The sequence below is a fragment of the Taudactylus pleione genome, unplaced genomic scaffold (genome assembly GCF_031769625.1).
Source record: "Taudactylus pleione unplaced genomic scaffold, aTauple2 ptg000406l, whole genome shotgun sequence".
Lineage (NCBI taxonomy): Eukaryota > Metazoa > Chordata > Amphibia > Anura > Myobatrachidae > Taudactylus > Taudactylus pleione.
The window spans coordinates 1,982,633-2,008,445 of record NW_028284808.1 but is presented as its reverse complement, the minus strand read 5'-3'; the positions used below and the strand labels follow the sequence as shown (position 1 = coordinate 2,008,445).

Genomic DNA, 25,813 nt, shown 5'->3' with positions numbered 1-25,813 from the left:
ATCATCCCTCCATCCCAATTATTAGTATCACCCCAAAGCTATGACAAATTTAGTATAGAGTTTATGGCACTAAGGGGTATATTTACTAAAGTGAGAGGTTTTAGAAGTGGAGATGTTGCCCATAGCAACCAATCAGAATTATTATATTATTAAATATTAAATAGAATGTGATTGGTTGCTATGGGCAACATCTCCATTTCTCAAAACTCTCACTTTAGTAAATATACCCCTCAGAGAGTGAAATCACTGTTGTTCAAGTTTATGTTGGAACATTGAACTTTGCTTGCCATGTAGTGCCTATGGGCAAAAGTTTATGTTCAATTCAGAAACATAACGGGGACAGCAAGGAGAAGGCAGGGAGACAGCGGTCTTCCGTGCTTTTCTCCACACAGGGAGCTCATTACGTTGTCCTGAGATGATGAATGCATTTATAGAAGCGAAACGGAAAGCTGAGCTTTCCATGCTTCTATGAATCGCTCTCCTTATACTACTGTACGGGGAAGAGATCCTGATAATTTCCCCACGGTGACCCCTTCTGTGAATAGGAGGAAGCAGTGAAGAGCCCTGGTATCACTGGTAAAGGACTTTTCACTGCTCTATGAATTGACCCATTAGTATTGTTTCTTATTGTCATGGTGGAATCGGTATGTTATACCACCAGACCTAAGCCCGGAGGATGAAATACAGACGCTGGAAGGACGGCAGATGGAGATCCTTACAGAGTAAGTATTAACCCTATCCCTACCATTCTCCCCCCCTAACCCTAACCATCCCTTAGTGATGTCTAACCATAACCTCCCCCCCTAGTGCCTAAGCCTAACCTCCTCCCAGGGTTGCCTAAACCTAATCCCCCCTACCCGCACCCTAAACCTAACCCTCCCGGGGGGGGTGCCTAGCCTAACCTCCCCCCGGGGGTGCCTGACGCTAACGCCCCCTCTTCCCCTAGCCTAACCCTAACCCTCCCGCGGGGTGCCTAACCCTAAGTCCCCCCCAGGAGTCCCTATAAACCTAACCCACGGCTAACAGCTCTCGACGCCCGGATTACCTACGTACGGTATGCTGGGTGTTGGGATTTCGCATGGGGCTAATGATAGGCGTCAGTATTTAGATGCCTATCATTTAGATGCTTACCATGCCGGGCTTTTACTGTCGGGAAGCCAGCGGTTGGCATTTCGACTGCCGGCTCCCTGACTACATCTCGTCATGGCTGTAAATGTGTGGGACATGTGCTGGACAAGATTTTATTTTTTGTCTGTTAACCAGAGGTTCCCAAACTTGGTCCTCAAGGCACCCTAATAGTTCAGGATGTAAGAATACCCATGCTTAAGCACAAGTGAATAAATTAGTAGCTCATTCATTTTTATTCAGCTATCTGTGCTGACACATGAATATCCTAAAAACCTTTACAGCTAGGGTGTCTTGAGGACTGAGGGGGCGATTCAGACCCGGACGCTAAGCTGCGCTCTCTCGCAGCCAAAAGGGGCCGAGTATGCAAATTCTACGATCGCACTGTCTGGTGTAAGGACACCCTCTATGTCTTAGAGAGCGACGGCAGAGTGAACGCACGCCGTTATAAAGACGCCCACTTTTCTTTCTTAACACACGTCATCTCCAGAAAGTGTATGATTAATCAGAACCATCGAGAGCCATCAAAGCTGCACGCAGTGCTTGAGGTAGACCCTACCCCACCGCAAGCACTGCTATCACTGCAGGCTGAAATCCAACCAAGTTACGTGTACAATGACACATCTTTGCTAATTATGCACACCCAATGCCGTTTAGACGCCTAGACACACCTGCGTTCGCACCACTCCCCCCGTTCACAAGCACCTTCCCCTGTTACCACCCACAAACGGCACTGGCACTCAAATTAGCGTCCATTCTGTGTACTACGAGCGCACAATTCCCGAGCGCAGTAGGAGACTCGCGCATGCGCATATTGATGCAAACGGGCGATTATCGGCCATAGCGTGCATCCGTAGCTTAGCGTCTGGATCTGAATCGGGCGCAGAGTTTGGGAACCACTGGTATAATCATATTGGGTCAGGTAATAACAGTCAGGCAAACGGTCAGCAGACAAACAGCCGGCACAGAAGTTATAGTCTGACTCAGACTATAACTGCTATGTTCCGGCTGTTTGTCAGCTGACCAGTTTGGTTTTGTTGTGTTTGCAGAATAATATATTAAAGTTTGCATCACTGATTCTAGCTCTCAGTGGGAGGAGTATCACAGAATGGCTGCTTCACAGGTAAAGTTGTTGGTTTAGTTGATGATTGTGTTTGCTATTCTTAGGTGTTAAAATATTTACAACAGTTATGTCAGACACAGTGTTCAGTGTCGAAAGCTGAGAAGAAAATAGTTGTCCTCTATTTGCTTGTTTACTTTAAATGCCTGGGAATTGGTGAAGAATGAACTAAGAATACCCAGAAGTAAACTCCTCCCATGCAAACACACAGTACTACAAACTACTAAGCAGAACAGGAGGCATTTTTACATAATGCTGCAGATCTGCAGCTATTTTGAAAAGTATTTTAATACCTGCTTCTCAACAGTTTGCTGAACTTCTTTATAGGGAAGCGCTTGTGATTGGTTGCAAACACTCCACTGACACTTTATAAATTATACAGACATATTAGACCGCGCCAGGTCAGGAAAAAAGTAAGACTGAATAATGTATTATTTAAATATATTGGTAAAATAAGAGGGAAGATGGCTTCTCCTAATTGCAAAGAATTTAATCATCTAAACACATTTGTTACAATAATAAAAAAAAAAACAATAATAAAAACAGTACTTAGTACTTGTTCGAAAACTATAGCTGCTGGTGCCTGATGATATAAATAATATAGTATATTAACACAGTCATTTGGTATATAATAATATAGTGCAATGTTAAGATTACCCACTAGAAGCAGTATCCAGTTATCGATGGGACTCCAGTAATTAGGATAAGTCTCCTCCAAGATATATTATTCTGGTTCTAAGGTGCTTTACCTCTTATCATGTTAAGATTGCTATATGTGCAGTTCTGTCAGGTAATTAATTGCATCGGGTCCGTGTACACTGTACAAAGAATGGACCAGTGAACAACTGAATGATATAAAAGGTCCCGAGCAGCAGCGTCGATAGTGAAGGTACATGATGCCTAGGGCTGGTTTTCCTCTGGTACGGAAACCCCATTGTCCAAGGAATTCCAGCCTTTGGCTGAACAGTTTGGGGCTGGGTGATGTTATGGCAGCAGGACCCAACACTGTGAGTCTCCCTGCTATAGCTTTCCCTGTCACGGTTGGTTCAGCCTGGTGCTGGTGTTTGGAAAATAGGCGTAACCACCCTCCATTTTCCTCCAATTTTCCAGTACCCACCCAGACTAAGAGGTACAGACTGCTTACTGATTTGGGGTGCTCTAGCATTTATACAAATAAATGTAACCCTTTTTCAGGAGTATAACCTAACAAAGCCTGCACAGATCATAGTGATCTGTGTAGTGCTTCTCCCAAACTCGCTGCCTCCAGCAGGTCTACTGTTTGAAAGGGTTTGCCATCATTTTACGGTGGAGTTTTGGTCGGTTTAAACCCAACCATTAGTAAATCTATGAATCCTTTTCTGCTCTATGTTATCTAATCGATTGTTGGTCCGATGTTCTAAAGCAGCGGTTCTCAAGCTGTGGCTCACAACAATCGCAGCTTGGGGTTTTGACTTGCATGGGGCCGTTCTGCGATAACTTGCTGAGGTCCTGTAATCAGTTTTATTGACAGATGGGGCCCCAGAGCAAAATAGTTTGGAACCCTGGTTCTATCATCTTCTAAAGTTGGGCATTTGGTTGGTTTTGCGTTGGTTTTGCTTTAATTAAGTGTTTGGTTTGCAAAACCAATAGCAAATCATCTAACAACCCAAAACTGACCTTTAGTAAATATAACCCTTAAGGTGCGTACACACTAGGTGATATTTTGCACGATTTGCCTGATTTTGACGCATCGGAATGACAAATCGTGTAAAATATGTCCAAATCGTGAGTGTCGTACATAACATCTTCAGATCTTGCCTACAGTAGACAAGAACTGCCAATCTCGTAAACGACGCACTAGAAATCGTTAAGGATGCACAATAGATCGTTGGTCAGATTGGACACTTTTTATCACCATATCGTGTCCTGGAGCTCAGGGGAGCTGCCACGGAGAGTTCAAGGGAAAACGCTCACGATATCGCATCGTGAGCACATCGTCTAGTGTATACGCACCTACAGGTAAGGACAGGTGCCCATCCACTAGCAGATCAGGGAAAGACGGTACGATTACGACATCTTTACAAAATCGGCCAAGTTGGCCTGCCTGCATGAAAGACCATAGATATCGCTAGACAAGAGTCTCATCGGTTGCTGCGCCCACTGCCGGAGCCGGGCCGGAGTTCACTCATGAGCTCCATTTTCTGGCTCTCGCAGTGACTGATGGGAGAGACGTCATGACGTCTCTGCCATCATGCAGAGCGGGCCGGCCCGGGGGGACAGAGTAGTGGACGCCAGAGCAGGGATTAAGGTAAGTGCAAGGCAGAAGAAATACCTAGGGTGCCAAGAAACCTTGCACCGGCCCTGGTTAGAGGGATGCTCAATATGACCCCTGAAAGGAATCATGTTTCCTGCAGCCTATGGCTTTGTCATTAAGATGCCACCCATCTGCAAACACTTAAACATCAGTAAATAACCCTTATAAAAGTTCGGCATTTACACCGAAGTGGACTGAGAGGTCAGTGGGTAATTCCCTCATGCATGCCACTGTGTGTGCGATCACATCGAGCTGCAGTGACGCCGGCGGCCAGCAGGGGGCACCTCCTCGAGTGTTAATCGTGCACGGCAGCCTCGGGTGCGCGCATCGCAGTACTGTGAGAGTGACTGGGGTGTCGCACCTGGCCGTACACACCGGGACCCCGATTACTGTGCGACGACTGTGTCACCAGGACCCAGCGACTCCCAGTTCTGGAAGTGACCGGTTGTAAGTATAACTATAGGACCCGGGCTGGCACAGGCGGAGTAGCGGGCAGTGCCATGTGGGCAGTCAGTAACTTGTAGTCCTTGTGCTTCTGGCAGGGAACAGATCGCCGCCCGTGTGGCATGCCCGTCTTCTCCTCGGTGGTCCTGCTGCTGCTGTGAGCCCCCGCTATGCCGTGCTGTGGGGAGTATCAGGTAACAGGTCATGCAAGTCCCTCGTCTCTTCCAAATGGTATATGTGTCACCCACCCTCCGCGCTGGCACACACCCTCCTGCTGCCGCCTGGCACCCCGGCCTGATTGATACGGTCCACTGGCAGAGTGTAGAGGGTCAGCTAACTTGGGGCAGGGCTAAGCTAATAGTAGAGCAGTGGCAGTAGTATTTTTATGGGCAGATTATTGTGGGTTTCAGTTATTGTCTAGTGACTGACAAGTACTGGCACAGAGAAGGGCATTATTACTATTATTTTATTAGTGTTGTATTATTTTTATTGTATTGTTTTATTATAATTTAATTGCTATTTAACTTATTATCATCATTATTATTAATAATAATAGTTGTTGTTATTATTATTACTCTAAATATTTTATTATTATTTATCTTATTATGATCATTTATCTAGGTTGCATAGGTTTAAGTTTGTTTTTTTTTTTAAATATACATGTAAGTTTGATTTGTTACCATTGTAGTCAATTGGGATTCCTTTAACAACTTTCCTGGCACTAACGCATGAAATGCGACCACAGCCAGGTCCTGGCTGCCAGGAGTGCTTTACCTGACTTGGGCCCATATAATTTAATGCGGCCCGGACTTAATGCTGCCTTCGCCTGTTTTGTAGGCGTTAAAATATTGCGCGCGTGCCTGCGTATCCCCGTATTCAATTTGAAAGTAGGCGAAAACGGGACCCGGCGATACTTGGATCGGCGTTAAAAAAAAAATGGGAATTTTCGGGAAATAATCCTAGGACCCCCCCCCTAAAGATGTCCAGACATGGGAGATCACTATGGTACCCCCGTTTTTGGCTGCAAAAGAAAATCGGGTTTTTAAATAGCGGCAGGTGGTTTTTTTCCCGACTTTGAAGAAGTGATGCAGAAGAGCACTTAGCTTATTTTTTTCGTTTTTAAAAATGGTCCCATCAAATTTGGGGTACATGAAAATGGGTACTAGCATATTTTTAAGTCCCAAAACGCATTCTTTTAAAATTCTGCAAAAATGCACCTGCCACGGCTATTTGAAACCCCGACTTCCTTCAGGAGTTAAAAATGGGGTACCCATAGTCATCCCCTATGTCTACACATGTTTAGGGGGTTCCCTGGAATATTTGCCGAAAATTCCCATTGTGTTGTACCTGTAAAAAAAAAGAAGAAAAAAAAAAAAATTACATAAGGTCGTTCAAAAGCCAAACCAGCCCCAGGCTTGCCAGCCAGCAGTGGTTTCTAAAAATATGGGGAACAAAATGTGTATAGTGTTCAACCGTATTTTAGAAACCAACCAAGGCTGCAGGGACTAGTTCTGGTTTTAAATATAGGTGGAAAAAAAAATGTGGGGATCCACGCAACAGCTATCAGTATATGTGTTGCCACACATACTGATAGCTCACGAATGCCAGCTGACGGAACATGCACGGAGCTGGCACGTCCCGACAGCCAATCAGCGGCCGTGCTGACTGTAAAGTGGCCGCTGATTGGCTCTGGCTACTGACAGTTCCCACGTGGTGTGACTCGCCAATGTGGGAACGGTCAGTAGCCGGAGCCAATCAGCGGCCGCTCTACAGTCAGCGCAGCCGCTGATTGGCTCTCGGGACGTGCCAGATCCGTGCATGTTCCGTCAGCTTGCCCTGACCGATTTGGGGTGGTAATGCTTTGGACCTGAAGCCCCGGTGATTTTGTCTCCTGGCTGTGGCATTACACCCGTGTCGGTTGGGTCTGGTGCTGGTCTTAAATATAGAGGGATTCCCACGTTTTTTTTTTTCCACCTATATTTAAAACCAGAACTGGTCCCTGCAGCCTTGGGTTGGTTTCTAAAATACGGTGGAACCCTACACATTTTGTTCCCCATATTTTTAGAAACCACCACTGGCTGGCAAGCCTGGTGCTGGTTTGGCCTTTGGGGGGGACCTTATGTAATTTAAAAAAAAAAATGTACCCCGTTTTTTTACAGGTTAAACAAAACGGGAATTTTTGGGAAATATTCTAGGGACCCCCCTAAAGATGTGTAGACATAGGGGATGACAAAGAGTACCCCCATTTTTAACTCCTGAAGGAAGCCGGGGTTTGTAATAGCCGTGGCAGGTGCATAAATGCGGCTTTGAATAAGGTGATGCAGAAGAGCATTTAGAAGTTTTTTTTAGGGCAAAACAACTATGGGCATCAAATTTGGGGTACTTGAAAATGGGGTTCAGCATATTGTAAACTTGCTAAAGTGACTTAATAAAATCGTGAAAAATCCACCTGCCGCAAACACCTGCAATCAAAAAAACACTTGGGGCATACTCGGGGACCTCCCCAGAGTCAAGTTCGCTAGTTTTTAAGTTTGTACCACAACTTTTTTTTTTTTCGTCCCCTTTTCCAAAGTAAATTTTTGGGGTGTCCTTAAGTTTTTCACACAGATTACCTTTGGGGGACTGTCTGAAGGCTGCACGGGGGTTCCCGATACGTTGCACCCCAAAACCCCAATTCTGCACTTTTTACCGCCTGTCATTCATAGGCGATACTTTACCGCCTATTACATTGCATTGACTTTCCGCCTAGGCGGAAAGTCTTTGAAATTGAATACGGGGTAAAACCAAAACAGGCGATAATGACATAAATTACCGTGGATCCGGACTTAACGCCTCAAATTGAATACGGCCCTAGGTCGCATTCTTGCGTTAGTGCTGTCCTGCTGTGTCCCCCTTGGGTTGCGGCTAGATCCCCTTCAGTTAAAGGACCCTGATATAATCATTTACTATCAGCATGGACATCTATTGGGAATACTGTAGTAACCTGCACCATAAAGTACAAACAGATTACCTAGCGTTAATCAAGCAGGGGTTTCAAATATCAGTGCAGCAGTGAAAAAGAGGTAATTGTCAACCTCACTAGCAGAAACAAAAAGGTAAACAAACTGCGCTCTAATATTTATGTCGGGATAAGATAAATACAAATATATATGGATGTAGAATAAATATTTATTACACCTAAAAATGAATCACAATAAACATGGCATTTGAGAAGCAATAAGGTATAAAGCACATACACATGAATAAATATAGGAGACACCTAATCTGTCACCAAATAAAAATAACTGAGTGAAACATATATTGGGTGACACAGAGGTATCTAAGCACAGGTGGAGTTGGACTCCTGACAAATTGTATACCAATAGCCAGATACAGGTAACAACATAGAAACTTATTAGGAACAGACAATAAAACTGTATGAACCCAAAGGTTGGGTAAATGTTCAAAAAAGATGTAGATAATCATCATTTTATCTATATCTTTTTTGAACATTTACCCAACCTTTGGTTCATATTCATACAGTTTTATTGTCTATTCCTAATAAGTTTCTATGTTGTTACCTGTATCTGGCTATTGGGATACAATTTGTTAGGAGTCTGATCAACTCCACCTGTGTTTAGATACCTCTGTGTCACCCAATATATGTTTCACTCAGTTATGTTTATTTGGTGAAAGATTAGGTGTCTCCTATATTTATTCATGTGTATGTATTCATGTGTATGTGCTTTATACCTTATTGCCTCTCAAATGCCATTTTTATTGTGATTCATTTTCAGGTGTATAAAATATTTATTCTACATCCATATATATTTGTATTTATCTTATCCCAACATAAATATTAGAGCGCAGTTTGTTCACCTTTTTGTTTAACCTGCACCATGCCCAAAGTGTGGAGAGGGTTAGGTTTGGGGTGGGTGGAGGGTTAGGTTTAAGCTGCGGGGAGGGAGGGTTAGGGATAGCCTACTTATACCCCTTTTCTACTTCAGGGTCCATAGGGGGTCCACAGGGTTGACCTTGGGGTATAGGTTGGGAACCAAATCCGGGCACCACGCAGTTAAAGCTTTTAGCTCCCAGGATGCACTTGGGTCCACTCTCCCTATAACCCCACCCCCAAGCCAGAGGCACCTCAGTTTAAGTTGGTGCCCGGCCGGAGTCGGGTCACCGTTTAGTGCAGTGGGGAGCTGATTAGCAGCCCCTAAGCTTTATTTTTTCTAAAGGCCAAAGTTTTTTTTTTATTTTTACTTTGGATTCTTCAGAGCGGCAGCGTCAGACTGTCCATGGAACGTCTAAGCTGCCGCTCCGTCACCCCGCTGGCGCTGAGACGCCAGTACAGATCTGGGGATCTCAGCGGGACCCCAGAGTCTGTACTAGCCGGACTCTGCGGGCGCCCAGGACTGCTGCCGGATCCACGGGGAGCAGGTAAGGCGCGGGTCACCGCTTGCGGTGATCCACGCATTTGAAATGCAGTCCTGTGCCTCCGGTCTCTGGGGACAGACCGGAGGCGCCGGCAGTGGCGGCGGGCTCCCCATACCCCGTGTGTCCACTAGACCACCAGGGACTTAGTGTTCGGTGCAGGGAGCCGGCGTCCCGGGGGGTTAATAGCCGGCCAGGGGAGGCAGCCTTCCCTGTTACAGCGGCTCCTCCCCTCAGCTCAGCGCGCCTTTCAGTATCTATAGTCTGGCGTCGCTGAGCTGCTTCCTCCATGGGCCACGCTTCTTCTGAGGTCTCCAGCGGCCATTTTCTTGTGGTGCAGCAGAAATCTCTGGTGGTGGCAGTGAGTCCAGTCCCCCTGCGTACCTCACCATCAGGTCAGTGTATACAGCGCTGTAGCCTTCCCAGACACTGAATCTGGGTAAGTTGCATGCAGTGTAATAGTGCAGTATATTATATGACATGTTTATGTATATATGTGTATATCTGCATTGTATGTGACTTATGCTAGTGCTGACTGTCTGTACTTTATTCTCTCACCTGTCAGTGTACATCTATCCCTATTCCTTATCTGCCCTAATACAGCTGTACTTGGGGTGGTTCTGAGACCTCACATTTATATACTTGTTAATATTTGTGAGGTTTGTCACATACGGTTGCGTGCTGCACGTTGCCATATTTTGAGTGGAACTGTGTGTTGCATACGCTGAAAATGGGTTCCTGCAGCTAATTTTTAGTATCAGTCAGGACCAGTATAGCGCTGCTTGATCGCAAGGCTTGGTCAGATATGTCTGACCAGGAGATAGAGCGTTATACTGCACCCATTTTTACTATCCTGCAAGCCATGTGCTGCAGGTGTTAGTGCGGAGGATTTAACTCTTAAAGGGTTCTGTATGTGGCGTCATCGGGTGCCGGCCCCTTTCACGACCCCCTTGGGCGGTTTGTTTTCTCGGCATCCTCTTAATTGCGGATCGCCGGGCGGGCCCCATTGTTGTACCTCACTTGGGGTTACTTCACCATACTGCCCTTTTTCATCTCAGGGTATCTCGCAGTTTCTTGCACTCTTCCCCTGTGACACAGACTATCGCTCCCTGCAGGGGTTTTTCGAGTATATGAATTCTCCCTGGTGTCACAATAGTCTGTCATGCCCCTTGCAGGGATTACCACAACAGCCACCCTGGGTGGATGTCGTTTTTCTACGAAACGCAAATTGGCGTGGTTGACGCCCTGTGGTTACTTCCCAGTTGGCTCTGCCGTGAACTGGATACTGTTTTGGGATCTTTCCCTCTTACACGGGGGGAAGCCTATTTCAAGTATTATTATCCCTGCTTTAGGGCTGGTGGCAGGTCCATTCTGGTTAGAGTGAATGTTGACCTGCACCTGTATCATACACCCTCAGTATTACGTGCCTTCTGGTTCCCTGTTGCTGACTAGCGGGGGGATCGCATGGCGGGACTCTGGCTGTTGCCAGTTATGAGGTATTACAACAGTGTTTGGCCTCCTGTCTCAAATTCCCTGAGGGTCATCACGAGCCCCTCATGGGGTGGATGGGCGTGTTACTCGTCGGATTACAGACGTTACTACGCATCCCATTCCTGCGTGGTCAGATTCTTCTGATCCGTAGGTGGTAACTCTGCCTGAAATCAGTATACTCGTTTTCAGGGGTTGTTACCCATCCTACCATGGCTATAGCATGGTTGGTTAATACTATTGCATACTGAGCTGATGCATTTGTAATGTTTTTTCCCCACCAACACGTCTGGGGTTCAAATGTATTTGGTCGCTCACGTAATATATGCAGTTGTCATAGGTGGACATGCCTATATTGGATACCAGTCTCCTAACTTTCAGAGTTCCGGCTGCGACGGTATCCTCCGTAATACCCTATGGCTGCGCTCTGGGAATGCAGAGGTGCAGATACCATCTATAGGGTAGATCTTGTTAGGTCCTGACCTTGACAGTGGCAGTACAAATTTCCCGCCTTCAGCTATGCCCACTACAGGGCCTCAGACTAAGTCTATTAAGTCTTTTTGTCCTCTGGGTCAGCCTAAAGGTCTGTTTCTTCAACCGAGCAGGCCTGGACTGCCAGCCGATCCTGCTTCTGAACCTACGGATATATCGTCAGCATGACGAGACAGCCCTACCACTGGGAGATGGCGATTTTCTCAGTTCGCCCGGTACTAGTGTCTAGTTGCCGCGGCTACGTGGGTAGGAGGGTACGCCCTCTCTTTGCTCAGGCGGCCTATTTCCATGTGATGGTACGCAGGCCCTTATTCGGACCCGAACAGGGCCTTACGAATCCAGAAAGCTATACAGTTGTTGCGGTAAGCGGAGCTAATTGGGCCATCCCCACTTTCTCAGCGAGGGACTGGTTATTCTGCTTTCTTTCTGGTGCGGTGGCTGAATGGTCCTCTTTGGCCTATTCTCTGTCTCAATTCCCTGAACCAGTTCCTAAAGCTACCTGGGCTCAGGAGGCAATCCCTATGCTCCATCATACTATGTTTGGAACCTGGGGACTTTATGGTATCACTGGATATACAGGACGCGTGCCTACGGGTACTTACAGAGACCTTGCCTCAGCATGGACTGAGGTTTGCTGTATCACAGCACTTACGGTTTTTCGGGCTCTGCCTGTTGGGACTGTTCTCAGCCCCACGGGGGTTTACCAGCGTTTTGGATTTTCTGACAGTTCTTCTGTTCAGTATATCCCAATGCTCCTGTACCTGGATGGCCTCCTGCTCTTAGCAGGATCACCGGGGTACTTTACAGCCGGGTCAGGTTGACTGTGGCTTCTTCAGGGTGCAGACGTTTAATCAATGGGGAAAAAGTCCTCCCTGCATCCCTCTCTGGGTATTCTTCACCTAGGAGCCCTGCTGTATTCTCAGAATCTGAGAATTCTTCTGGCGTAAGACGGCATCTCCACTCTTCCATTAGGAGTACATGGATGTCTGCGCAGTCGACATATGTCTTTACACTCTGGGATGCATGGTCCACTATTCAGTGTCTGCCTTTGGAAGGGTGGAATGGGCTTAGTTCCATTCCAGGCCTTTCCATAATTGACTTATCTCCAGATGGAACAAGTTTTTTCTGTCTGATCACTGTTCAAACGATGATGCTCTCCCCGGAGGCAAGTCGGTCCCTTTTCGGGTGACTATGACCATCTCGTCCAGGGTATTCTTTGCTAAGGACAGTGTCTGGTTCGCATCCATTTCAGTGCAGTTGGATGTCTGTCGATTCCACCCTGTCAATTAACTTGTTGGAACTTTAGCCTGTCTTGGGCCTTCACTCTGGCATAGCCCTTGTTTCCCGGTGAACCTGAAAAAGTTCAGTCCGACAGGGTCAGAACAGTGGCTTCCTTTTTAGCAATACTGTTCGTTGGGTGGCAATGTCAGGTATGTCATACATTCGGACATTGTCTGAGGGTCTCCTCCCGACCATCTCGACAGTGTTCATTTCAGGTGCTCTCCATTGGGAAGCGGGAGTCCTCAGCCGTCACGACGTGCATCCCGGGGACTAGTCTCTTCCCCAAGAGAGGTTTCATCTCCTGGTGAGCAGGGGGGGGGCCCTCCTGAGGTGACACTCATGGCCTTCTGACTCTATCACACTATGGTGTTACAGTCCAACTCTGGGGATTCTGAAGCAACCTTCAGTGACACTTTGTCGGTGAAGTGGTTCTTCCAATTTGCGTACCTGTGTTCTCCAGTCTCCATTCTTCCTCGAGGGAAGTGTTTCAATCGAGACAGAGATGCTTTCCTGCTGGTGGTTCCTGATTGCCCCAGATGTCAGGGGTACTTGGTTTTTCGGAGTCTCTCCATCGATACTCCATTCCTGATGCTTCACTGCCCAGACCTGTTGTCTCAGGGTCCGGGGGTTTGCCTTGGACCTGGGTCGTTTGTCTTTGACTGCGTCCCTACAGTGGTCTAGCGGCTTCCCTGGCTTTGTCATCGTTGGAATGATTAGAGCACATGGATCAGCTTTTGCTGAGACCTACCACAAACTGTGGCAGCCATAATTCTTATGGTATTATACCTGTCGATACGATCCTCTGGTGTCCAGGATTTCCAGATATTCTGGCATTCCTTCCGGCTGGCTTGGGTTTCACCCTCGGCCTGGCCTTCCTGACAGTGCAGATCTCTACACTGTCAGTATGATTAAGATATGGAATTGCTCCACTCTGGTATCCAGTTCATCAGGAGTGTTTTTCTGGATTATGCTTCCATTTATCCTCCCTAGGGGCTCCTTGGGAGTTAGTAGTGGTTCTTCGTTAACTCCGGGGAAAGTTAATGGAACCGCTGGTTGTGATAGCCATTACATGGTCTATTGCTTTGGCTTTCTCTCTTTCTCTCAGGGAGTTTATATCAACCAGGTGAGTGTCAGAATTGGGAGCGTTCTCATGTGGCTCCCTCTTCTGGAGGGCATCTTGTCAGGGTGTGAGTTGCTCTCACCCTGTGTTTCTTCTTAGTGATTTTTAGGTTCCATATTATTCTGGAACTTATGGTGCGGCCATTCAGTCCCCAGTCCTCTCGGCTGGTGTGGCCTCATTGACTGTGGTCCGGCCTCTGTGGATTTATGTGATCCATTCAAGTTCCTGACGGAAATCGGACTCCTTATTGGTGGTCTGAGATTTCGGGTTTTAACAGGAAAGGATGGCCGGCCTATGGCCATATGTTGGCTGGACGGCCTCGTATGTCTTCTTCAGGGGCCTACCCATGGGTAGGCCTATCTGTTGTAGCTGCTTGTTTTTTCTCGGGCCATGTAACCCTCGTGGGTGGCTCGCTGTGGCGCCTTGGCTGTTTTGCCTTGCTAGGTGGCCACGTGGTCTTCTGTCCACACCTTTTTAAGGTTCTAGGCATTATTTTCCTTTGCCTCTCAGGATGCTTCCTTTTGGGCGGCGGATTCTCCTCTCAGCACAGGAGCGTCCCCTCCCTTGGTTGAACTGCTTTGGGACATCCCCAAGGTCAACCCTGTGGACCCTGAAGTAGAAAACAAGAGATATGGTAAGAACTTACCTTTGTTATCTCTGTTTCTACGAAGTCCATAGGGTCCACAGGGCGCCTGCCCTGACGCACCTGGCTTCAAATGGGCTGTGTGACTGGTCACCGGTTTTCCGTCTCCCATTTCTGTGAGTATGGTTATCGAGTGTTCCAGTTTTCTCTCTTTTTCTCTCCTCCTCCGGCCTTTGGCTACTTACAAACTGAGGTGCCTCTGGCTTGGGGGTGGGGTTATAGGGAGAGTGGACCCAAGTGCATCCTGGGAGCTAAAAGCTTTAACTGCGTGGTGCCCGGATTTGGTTCCCAACCTATACCCCAAGGTCAACCCTGTGGATCCTATGGACTTCGTAGAAACAGAGATAACAAAGGTAAGTTCTTACCATATCTCTTGTTTTACACCAGAGCAAAAACCTGGGTTTTTGCTGGGTCTACCCGGGTCGCAGCTCAGTGTAAAAGGGTCCCTGAAAAATAACCTGGGTCAAGTGACCCTGCAATCCAACCCAGGTAGCTACCAGGGTTGGACCCAGGATGGACCCGGGTAATGGTGCAGTGTAAACGGTGCAACCCAGGTTATCTGACCTGGATCATGCCTAAAATGAGCTGATTGGTGGTTGTGGAGCATTCACCTCCCACTTTTTATGACCTCACAGGTTTAGCAGGGCAGACCTGAGTTCAGTGTGAACAGGGCTGACCTGGGAGTAACCCAGATGAAAGGTGCAGTGTAAATTGGTCTGACCTGGGTCTGACCAGGGTTGGAACCATGTCCAAAAACCCAGGTCGGACCTGGGTTTTTGGTGGAAAAGAGGTATAACTGGTAGGTGTAAGATTGTGATTCTGAGCGCCAGGTGTCAAGCATGGATAACCTTAAAACCTGGACTGTAATGGTCAAGTTTGGGAACCTCTGACATATACGATTACTAAATACATTCTGATACAGTACACGCAATAATAAGTGCCTGTGTGCATATGGGTCAAATAGTGTTTTCACAAATATCTCACTTGTCAACAAAACACTATTTTACTCTCATTACCACAATTTATTTTCAAATTTCATTAATTTAAATAAATGTAAAATAAATAGGTAAATATATATAAAATGTAAAAATAAAAAAAAGATAATAGTAACTCTAAACTTGACCCTTTGCCCCAACTAGCAGAGCAGTGGAGTCCATTATCTTGGACCTGTACCTTCTGATTAATATACATTTCTATAAGGTTACACCAGTAGGGACACTTTTGAACTGTAGCAGGGGCTTATTTGAACTGCTGTGTTGCTTCATATTTGCTCCTAAAGTGCCACTGTTACTTGAATGTCCTGAAATGCGATGCACAGGAATGGAAAACAGGGACTTCCCTCGAGCACCTGGATAGGACATCATAGAAAAAACACCAGTGGCATTTTTAAAACCAGAAAAATAACCTTTATTTGAGGGTGCCTTCCACCTGCTTGAGCAAGCAGGATGAGTTTGTACTTCGGCACTCCTCATGTTGTTACCATATGGACAAAGTAAGGTTAATTTCACCAATGAATCTACCAGTATATCTTTGGAGTGTGTGAGGAAACAACAACCAAACACTTTGAGATCATACAAACTCTACACAGATAGGACCCTAAGTAGAATCAAGCCCATGGCATGAGCACTGTAAGACAGTAATGCTGACCATTGTGCCACCGTGTTGCTAACTGTTGTATCTGAAAATGCCACATATCCAGGACACCAGACTCACTTGTTTATTGGGCAGATGGATTTTTTAGTTCCTTCTTGGTGGGTGTTTTGAGTTAAGAGTTTCTGTGGTTTTGATTTTATTTTCCTTTAGATGCAGACAGGGGGCCTGATTAAGTTATGAGCAAATAAAAACCATATCACACTGCAAAGCGGGTCAGATGTAAAATGTGCAAAGAATCGGGAAAAGATGTGTACTGGCCTAATTACAGTATTTTCCCTGCATGCAAAAAATAAATAAATAACATAAATGCGTTTGCTCCCATTGGATTACAACCTGTTTGTTATTCCAGGAGCAATTTGCTCTTATTTTGCTCCTTTTGGATAACGTTAGGAACAATTACAAAATGTTTTACAAAGCACATCTGAATGATTCCTAAAGATGTTATAAAAACAACCAAGTAATGTAATACAGCAATGTAATGCTGCAAGCAATATTATTTTTCAGTTATACTCAGATTTTTAAAGTGAACTCGATTTGTTAAAGTGCAGCCGCCTTTTGAGGCTGAACCAGCATTTGTGGGAATGCAGTCTATTAATTCACTTTGTGCTTCAGTGAAATGTTCCTTGTAAATTGATAGGCTGAATTGTTCAACCCACAAAGATGTCCGCTTTCCCAGGCACGTTGCAGTAGTTGTGCTTGGCATGATGCCTGCTATTTCTTGCATTCTTAATTGAATTAACGATAATTGCCATATTGCTATTGTTGTTAGCGATTGCAACACAGGTATCCAGTTAGGCCATTTCTCAACTGATATATACCATATAATAGATGATTTCTTCTGCTCCCATACTAATCACTAATACCCAGGGCCGGCCCAAGCCTAAATTTTTTGGTAAGCGAATATAGATTTTGGCGCCCCTTACATGTATGATGATTGTGCGATTTAAATTTAGCTTAAATATTGGTCTGGTACTCCAGGCACACCTGATATTAATAATTGTATAGTTTGTAATAATCTAGTTCTATATGGAATAGAAACAGATGTATTGTTTTCGTTTTCAGAAGATTTCTAATAAGGCCGGGTGTAGCCTTATGGCATTATGGGTGGCAAACAGGTAAAGCTGAGAAAATGTAACTTCATGTAAATGAGCCAAGAGATGAGGATAAATGATGTAGGGTCTGGCACTACATTCAGCTCTGTAACACATAGCTACAAAATATGTGAGTCGTGGATAAAGGTGCCCCAGTTATGACCCAGGTTCAGGATAATAATGTGACAATACACAAGGGTGAATCTTTAGATGAAAAGACCAGTTTTAGAGTTTTAGATGAGATATATATATATATATATATATATATATATATATATAAAAACAAGTCATGAATACTCATAACAATATGGAAATGTCCAAATTTTGTTTAAAGTTACATAAATTAAGATCGAAATAGCCCGTCATATACAAGAAATGCATTAAAAGACATCTAAAAACAGAAGTTATTCTTATAACTACTGTAGTGGATATCAACCAGCATTAGAACACAAAACAAAACAATCTTAGCAATTCTAAAGAACTGTTGTATTCCTAGCCAGGCCCCAGAGGTATCATAAACTTTCCAACTTTATTATGATTACATTTTTCAGTGAAAGATATAGAGTAAACACTCTGGCACTTATAAAGTACTCAACCAAAAATGCAATACTTCAAATAAAAATATTGAAAGACTTTAAACTCTGTGAGCAGGCAGATTGCTCTAAATGCTTAAATACAGTTAGGTCCATATATATTTGGACATTGACTGATTGTTATTTTAGCTGTTTTCTAAAAAAAATTCAAGTGACAATTATATAATGAATATGGTTCTACAGTGCATACTATCCGTTTTAAATTGAGGGTATTCAAATCCAAAATGTTGGAAGGGTTAAGGAATTACAGCTGTTTAATATGTAGCCCCTCTTTTCAAAAGGACCAAACGTAATAATTTAATGGACAGGTGGGGGCAAGGAGGTTGTTAGGGGCAGTGCTGGGGGTAGGGAGAGGGGGCAGGATAGCAGCTGGCCAGCACTGGGGGTAGTTAGGGGGCAAGTGTAGATAGCAGCTGTGTGCACACAATGGAGCTCATTCAGAGTCGGTCGTGAGCGCTGAGCGCTCACGACCGACTCGATGTTGCCCCACAGCGCATGCGCACGACGGAGCCGGCTCCATTGTGCGCATGCGCGAAACCCGGCTAACGACGGGAGCTCCGTCGTTAGGGGTCGTAGCTGTCTATGTTGAGTGACAGCTCGTCCCGTTTGCTGGGCGGGCCTGGGGCGTGCCTGGCCAAACGGAGGCGTTCCAGTAGGAATGCTTGCCGTTTGGGGACGGCCCCACTGACATCATCAGTGATGTCAGTGGGGAGCTTCCTGCTCGATCAGAGCAGGAAGCTCCCTGGGTCTTAAGGTTTACGAGACCCTACCTTAGGGTCTCGTCGTAAGCCCCGATGGTCGCGATGGTCTTGACCATCGCGACCATCACCCTTGTCGATCGTTAGAGCTGTGGGTGTTAACCCACAGCCTAACGACCGTCATGGAGGCGGCCGTTCAGGATGCAAGCGGCCGCCCTGTTTCAGATTGACCGCTTGCATCCTACGACCGCCTCTGAATGAGGCCCAATGTTTACTGTGACAGCATGCCCACCCCATTATACAAAATGTGTCAGCATCGCCCCTTTACAGTCACAAATTGTGACAGCACCCCTCCCCTATACACCACACACACACACACAGTGGGCGGAATTCAATTCTTTTCAGCCCCTATCGCGCCCGACGGAGCTATTCTATTCTTGCTTTTGTCGGGCACGATCAGCTGCCAGCGCTACATTTCAGCTCGCAGCCCCTGGGGGATGAGAGCTGAAATGTCCGAAAAGTGACATGTTTGGGCGCCCAAACATCACTTTTCGCGATCGCGCCCAGCACTTTGGTCGGGTTTAGCTGCTTTACGCGGCTAAACCTGACCTCTATGGGCGCGATCAGCACGAAAATCTTGAACAATTGCATAGCGGCCCGCGATCTCCTGTCACTTTAGACGGGAGATGCGGGCCGCGAAAACAATTGTATTCTGCCCAATGAGTGACAGCCTACCCTCCCTACACCAGACATGTCAAACTCAAAATACCAACCAGGCCGAATATTCAAGGTCTAAGAGTGTCTGGGCCAATAAATAAAAAGTCTTATATGCAATTTTGAATGGTTGGTTATTAATAAAAACCAATGCAGTGCCCCCTGTAGTAGTGCCCCTTGTGTAATTCTCCCCTGTATTATAGACCCTTATGCAATTCCCCCCGGTATTAGAGCCCCTTATGCAATGCCCCCTGAATTTGTGCCCATTATTCAATGCCCCTTATGCAGTGCCCCGAGTAATGTCCCCAGCAGTGCCCCTTATGCAGAGCCCCCAGTAATGTCCTTAGTAGTGCCCCTTATGCAGAGCCCCCAGCATGCACCTAGTAGTGCCCCTTATGCAGATGGCCCAGAAATGTCCCTATTAGTGCCCTTTATGCAGAGCCCCCAGTAATACCCCTTATGCAGTGCCTCCAGCAATGTCCCTAGTAGTGCCTCTTATGCAGTGCCTCCAGTAATGCCCCTAGAAGTGCACCTTACGCAGTGCCCCTTATGCAGTGTCCCCAGTAATTCTCTAGCAGTGCCCCATATGCAGATGCAGAGTCCCCAGTAATGCACCTAGTAGTGTTCTTTATGCAGTGCCCCAGTAATGCCCCTTATCGAGAGCCCCCAGTAATGCCCCTTATGCAATGCCCCCAGTAATGTCCCTTATGCAGAGCCCCCAGTAATGTCCCCAGTAGTGCCCCCAGTAATTCCCCTTATGCAGAAGCCCCAGAAATGTCCCTATTAGTGCCCTTTATGTAGAGCCCCCTGTAATGCCCCTTATGCAGTGCCCCCAGTAATGTCCCTAGCAGTGCCCCTTATGCAGAGCCCCCAGAAATGTCCCTAGTATTGCCCCTTAGGCAAAGCCCCCAGTAATGTGCCCAGTAGTGCCTCTTACAGTGTCCCCAGTAACACCCCTTATGCAAAGCCCCCAGTAATGTCCCCAGTAGTGCCCCCAGTAGTGCCTCTTACAGTGCCCCCAGTAATGTCCCCAGTAGTGCCTCTTACAGTGCCCCCAGTAGTGCCTCTTACAGTGTCCCCAGTAACACCCCTTATGCAAAGCCCCCAGTAATGTCCCCAGTAGTGCCTCTTACAGTGCCCCCAGTAATGTCCCCAGTAGTGCCTCTTACAGTGTCCCCAGTAACACCCCTTATGCAAAGCCCTCAGTAGTGCCTCTTACAGTGCCCCCAGTAGTGCCTCTTACAGTGCCCCCAGTAATGTCCCCAGTAGTGCCTCTTACAGTGCCCCCAGTAGTGCCTCTCACAGTGCCCCCAGTATTGTCCCCAGTAGTGCCTCTTACAGTGCCCCCAGTAATGTCCCCAGTAGTGCCTCTTACAGTGCCCCCAGTAGTGCCTCTTACAGTGCCCCCAGTAGTGCCTCTTACAGTGCCCCCAGTAATGTACCCAGTAGTGCCTCTTACAGTGCCCCCAGTAATGTCCCCAGTAGTGCCTCTTACAGTGCCCCCACTCCAGTAATGTCCCCAGTAGTGCCTCTTACAGTGCCCCCAGTAATGTCCCCAGTAGTGCCTCTTACAGTGCCCCCAGTAATGTCCCCAGTAGTGCCTCTTACAGTGCCCCCAGTAATGTCCCCAGTAGTGCCTCTTACAGTGCCCCCAGTAACGTCCCTTATGCAGAGCTCCCAGTAATGCACCTAGTAGTGCCCCTTATGCAAAGCCACTGACAGTTTTATATCAACTTACCAGCCATGGCAGCCCTGGGCCAGGAGGGATGTGGTTGGATACTCTCCTCGAATCCCGTTGACGGCGTCTGGAGGCCCAGGCGGGCGGTTCTGCCGCTCCAGCCCACAGAACAGTGATTAAAGTAAGATGGGCGCTGGCGCTGTGGCGCCAGTGTAACTACTCCCCAGTCCGAGTCCTGACACCTATCCCAGCATGGGCAGCGGCTCCCGTCCCAGGCTTCAGCACCGCGCTCCCGAGTCCCGCCCTAGAATTCACCACCCACCGCGCTCCTGTGAAGGGAAATTTGACACTACCTTCGGCACTCAGTGAACACCGCGCTCCCGCCCTAGTGCGTGACCTGCGACCTTGCAGCGTGACGTCATGACGTCACGCTGCCGCATACTCGGCTGCCCATTAGAGCCCTCTCTGCTGCTGGCTAAATTACTAAATTAATAAATCAGCATGGTCGCGGCCGCGGCGCCCTTCAGTGTGTGGCGCCGTACGCGGCCGCGTACCATGCGTAATCATAGAACCGGCCCTGCTAATACCTCTTTTATACCAAAGTGTCGGGTCTGATCCGGGAGTTTTAACACTGTTCCAATCCGGATCAGACCTGGCCCAAACTCTTTCATATTGCGGCGCTGACCCAGGATATTCCCGAGTTGGCGCCGTTCACACCGGAGCTGGGTCTGCAGTGACCCGGCTCTTCTGGCACTGCAGTTGACGCTTTCAGATTACGTCATCTCGAAGTGCCACTGAAGCTGGCCAATCTGGCGGCAAGCCGCACCATCGTGACCTGGATCGCGCTGTTTACACTGCAGGTGGGCACGGGAATGACCCATGGCCAACCCTGCAAAATACCTGAGTTGGAACCCCAGGTCCCTGGACCCGGGTGGATCTATTTACACTGAGAAAACTGCGCATCAACCCGGGATTTTTATGTCAGTGTAAAAGGGGTATAACTTACTGGCTAAATGTAGGTAGTTCTTGTTTATCCCTGTGTGTATTGGTTCGTACACACGGTATGACTTATCAGTGATTTGAACGATATCTTTCATATCATCATATCGTTTTTGTTCATATCGTTCACTTTTTTGCAGTCACCAACCTGACAACGACCAACGATGTGCGTTCCCGCATGAACAATAACGATATCTATGGTCTTTCATGCATGCATGCCAACTTGGATGATTTTGTAAAAAGATAGATATCTATGATAGATATTTGAGTGAAGCTATCAGTGTGTACAACCAAAATCACTGGACCTGCACTACAGAAAGTTGGAGGGAAATCTATCAACGATATCTATGGTTGTTGAAGTTGTTCTGTGTATATGCAGCATATCAGAGATGAGTTTATAAACAGGATTTTCACGAGATGAGAGAGAAGCACTTGAAAAAATATGTGCACAGTACTTTTTGTAGCATGACTTTTTGTTTTGTGTTTTTTGTTGTTGTTGTTCCTCTTACAGTAGCTAGTATGTATAACATACCTTTAACATAGTTAGGTTTCCAAATGTTATTATATACTAACCTTGTTAGCTATTCTTAATTGAAATAATATTATCCATATCTTATCTTGATCAGTGGTGGCATTCCATTTGTGTGTGTGTTCATCAATATATATTTCAAAGCATATACCAGTGACCAGTGGGAGAGTTACTATGAGGGTGATTTGCGTTGTCACTAAAATGTGTACATAGCACTGTACAATTGATGTGGTAAGGGAGGAACTGGAAAAGGAAGTGTATAAATTAAGATTGGTGGCGATCTTACTGCCATATCAATGGATGTATTTATTTAGGCAGGCAGAGCAGTGATTCAATTTGCTTGTGTGGTTTTCCTAATCCGGTAGTAAGGGGAAAGCCAGCACAGATAAACAATCTGCAAGCTTCAAATATTTTTATCTTGGCAGTGCAGTGGTTAGTTCATATTTCCATGGCCTCACTCCCAATTATGCTGCAGTAAAATCCAAAAAGTGGGATACTTATAGGAATTAAAAATTGACTGAAAAGCCACATTTATGCTGTCTTGAAAGTAACCATAACTAATTTAATGAGCCATTTGCATATGTGGTAGTGGGCACTCCTGACCTTAGACGTGTGAGGCTGGCTACCTGAGTGAGAGCAAATGTCTGAGCAGGAAGAATGGCGCTCCAAGCAGGGAATCATGCATAAACTATAAGGGGGAAATTTACTAAAGTGAGAGTCTTTAGAAGTGGAGATGTTGTCCATAGCAACCAATCAGATTCTAGATATTATCTTCTAGAAGGTGCTAGATAAATGATAAGTAGAATCTGATTGGTTGCTATGGGCAACATCTCCTTTTCTAAAAACTCTCACTTTAGTAAATTTACCCCTATTAGTTTATTTGTACACACAGGGCCGGAGCAAGGTTTCCCAGCGCCCTAGGCAGAACTTCAGCCTATAGCTCCTCCTCCAAATGTGTGTTGTGTGTCAGTAAGTGTAGACAGTATATTATATACTGTCTAAAGTGCCATTACACTTACTGACACACATACACACAACATACATTGCTTGTTAATATATATATGATATATTATCAGAGACGTACTAAGAGAGGAAGAAACCCATGTGCAGCTCTATCCGGGCCCGCACCCTCCTCTCTTTGCGGTGGCCAGCAGTGCACTGAGCGCATCGCCGCAGCAGTAAACTCTGGTCACTAGTCTGTGGCGCAGCGTTTTCCCTACTGCTCATACGTAAACCGCAGAGAAAATGGCCGCGGCAACCATATTGCCATCGATTGTAACAGCGCTGATACTGCCGACGTGGGACTCCGGAGAGGTAAGTATTAAAAATATAGGTGTAGGGCATACCTCCCAACATGATCCTCTCCAGGAGGGACACAATGTTCTGGTCCTGGACTTCCCTGGTAATTTATGATTGGTGGCGGCTCCAGGGGCGGGGCTGCAGTACAGTCCAAAAGTCAAATAGGGGAGTCACACCAACTGCCAGTGAGTCCCAGCCAGTGATGTTTGGCAGCGTGTGAAATGACAGTTGGTGTGACTCCCCTATTTGAAATTTGGATTGCGCTGCAGCCCCGCCTCTTACCAGGGAAGTCCAGGACCAGAGCATTGTGTCCCTCCTGGAGAGGGTCATGTTGGGAGGTATGGTTTACGGAATTGGTTCTCAAACTCGGTCCTCAGGACCCCACACAGTTCACTTTTTGCAGGTCACCCAGCAGGTGCACAGGTGTATTCATTACTCACTGACACATTTTAAAAGATCTACAGGTGCAGCTAACTATTTCACTAGTAATTTTGTGAGGAGACCTGCAAAACATGCACTGTTTGGGGTCCTGAGGACCGAGTTTGAGAACCTGTGGTGTAGGGTGTGCGGTGTGGGCCCCCCTGGAGCTAGGGACCCGTGTGCCCCATACATCCTGCACCCATTATAGATACGCCCCTGAATATTACATACGGATTACAGTCCACTGCAGGCGCTCAGACCGGGCGGCATCCATTCCCTGCTCCTCGTCTCTGAGAGGAAGAGAAGAGGAGCAAAGGGGGAAGTACAGAGCTAACCAAGGGGGCGGGCGATTAAGCCAATGAATCACTTTCACAAACAACTGAAAGCAAGCGCTGCGGGTGGCACGTGATGTCAGCGCTAACGCTGACACAGCAGGCAACCTGACTGAACCCGCCAGGACACAGGGCAGATGCTGCAGGGGCTGGGGAGTGAGGAGCTAATGTGCCGCACTGCCACTGCACCCTGTCAGAGTGGTGGCCGCGGCTGGCTTTACACAGGGCTATTAGTAGAGCACTGTCTGTCAATACGGGCAGCGAGCAGCGCCCTCCAGTGCAACTAGGCAGCTGCCTAATGGTGGCGCTGGCCCTTTGTACAAAGGATCTATAGAGATCCAAAACGTTGCTCTTATGTGCAAATAAACTATTGTAGTTTATGCATTATATAATACCCTGTTTGGAGTGATTAGGGGGAAACCCGTTTGTGTATGATTCTATAGTTAAGATTGGATTAAAAAAAACTATTGTTTGTATATGTGTGTGTATATTCACACACATATATATATATATAGTCTTTTGTAGTAATAAGATGATGAAACTCTTCTTGTATAACTAATATGATAATATTAAAATACTACACACATACAGTACATATATTAAAACTATACATTCCATTCTATTTTTGCTTTTCAGAAGTGGGTCATATATGACAGAGGATCATGACACGTGAAATACAAATTGCCTTATATGAACAAATATATTTTTAAAGCTCTCTTTCCCTGTGTGACATTGTGTTTACATAAGCTATGCTGCAAAGTGCATATTATTACTATTACATCACCCTGAAGGGGTTAAAGTGCAGAAGACCAAATGAGGCTAAATGATTCCTACCTAAGGCAGAGGTTCCCAAATGCGTTCCTCAAGGCACCCCAACAGTTCAGGTTTTAGAGGTGTCCATGGCTGAGCACAGGTGGGTAAACCAAATTGACTGAGAGTACTAATTAAGTCACCTGTGGTCAAGCATGGGTAGTGTTCACTCTAGGTCTGGCGCCGGGCAGGGTGCTTGACCTAGAGAAAGGGCACTCTAGTGCGCACACCCGAAAAGTGGGTGTGGCCATGAGAAAAAGGGGCATGTATTTAAGCCACACCCCTTTAATCACTCTTGGGGCGTGCCCGACACTTACGGACATGCCAGGCTGCCCCCAATCTCTCCCTTTTCTGTGAATAGATGCCGGGCGCATCCCGGAGTCTGTCTCCTTGCGGCTAACACCCGCTGCTGAGAGCCAGAGAGATGGTTCAGTGTGCTCGGGGCTTTGAGCGGCTGTCAGACACTTACTCGCGCTGATGCTCTGTCCCCTTGCGGCTCACTAATTCTACTTGGTCCCGCTGGCTCTATTGATGGAGCGGTGTGGTAAATAGTATGTAGGTTTTCACTCTGATTATTA

General features: G+C 46.6%; 1 protein-coding gene across 1 annotated transcript in view; it reads left to right on the top strand.

The window, feature by feature from the left end:
• Positions 1 to 4,805: 4,805 nt before the first annotated feature.
• The window catches only part of SLC44A3 (solute carrier family 44 member 3), a 166,657-nt gene continuing 145,649 nt past the window's right edge, over positions 4,806 to 25,813 (top strand). Inside the window, exons 1-2 of the mRNA XM_088446817.1 lie at positions 4,806 to 4,985; positions 5,081 to 5,176. Coding sequence (XP_088302943.1) covers positions 5,153 to 5,176 — 24 coding nt within the window. The 5' untranslated portion in view covers positions 4,806 to 4,985; positions 5,081 to 5,152. The remainder of the gene's footprint in view (positions 4,986 to 5,080; positions 5,177 to 25,813) is intronic.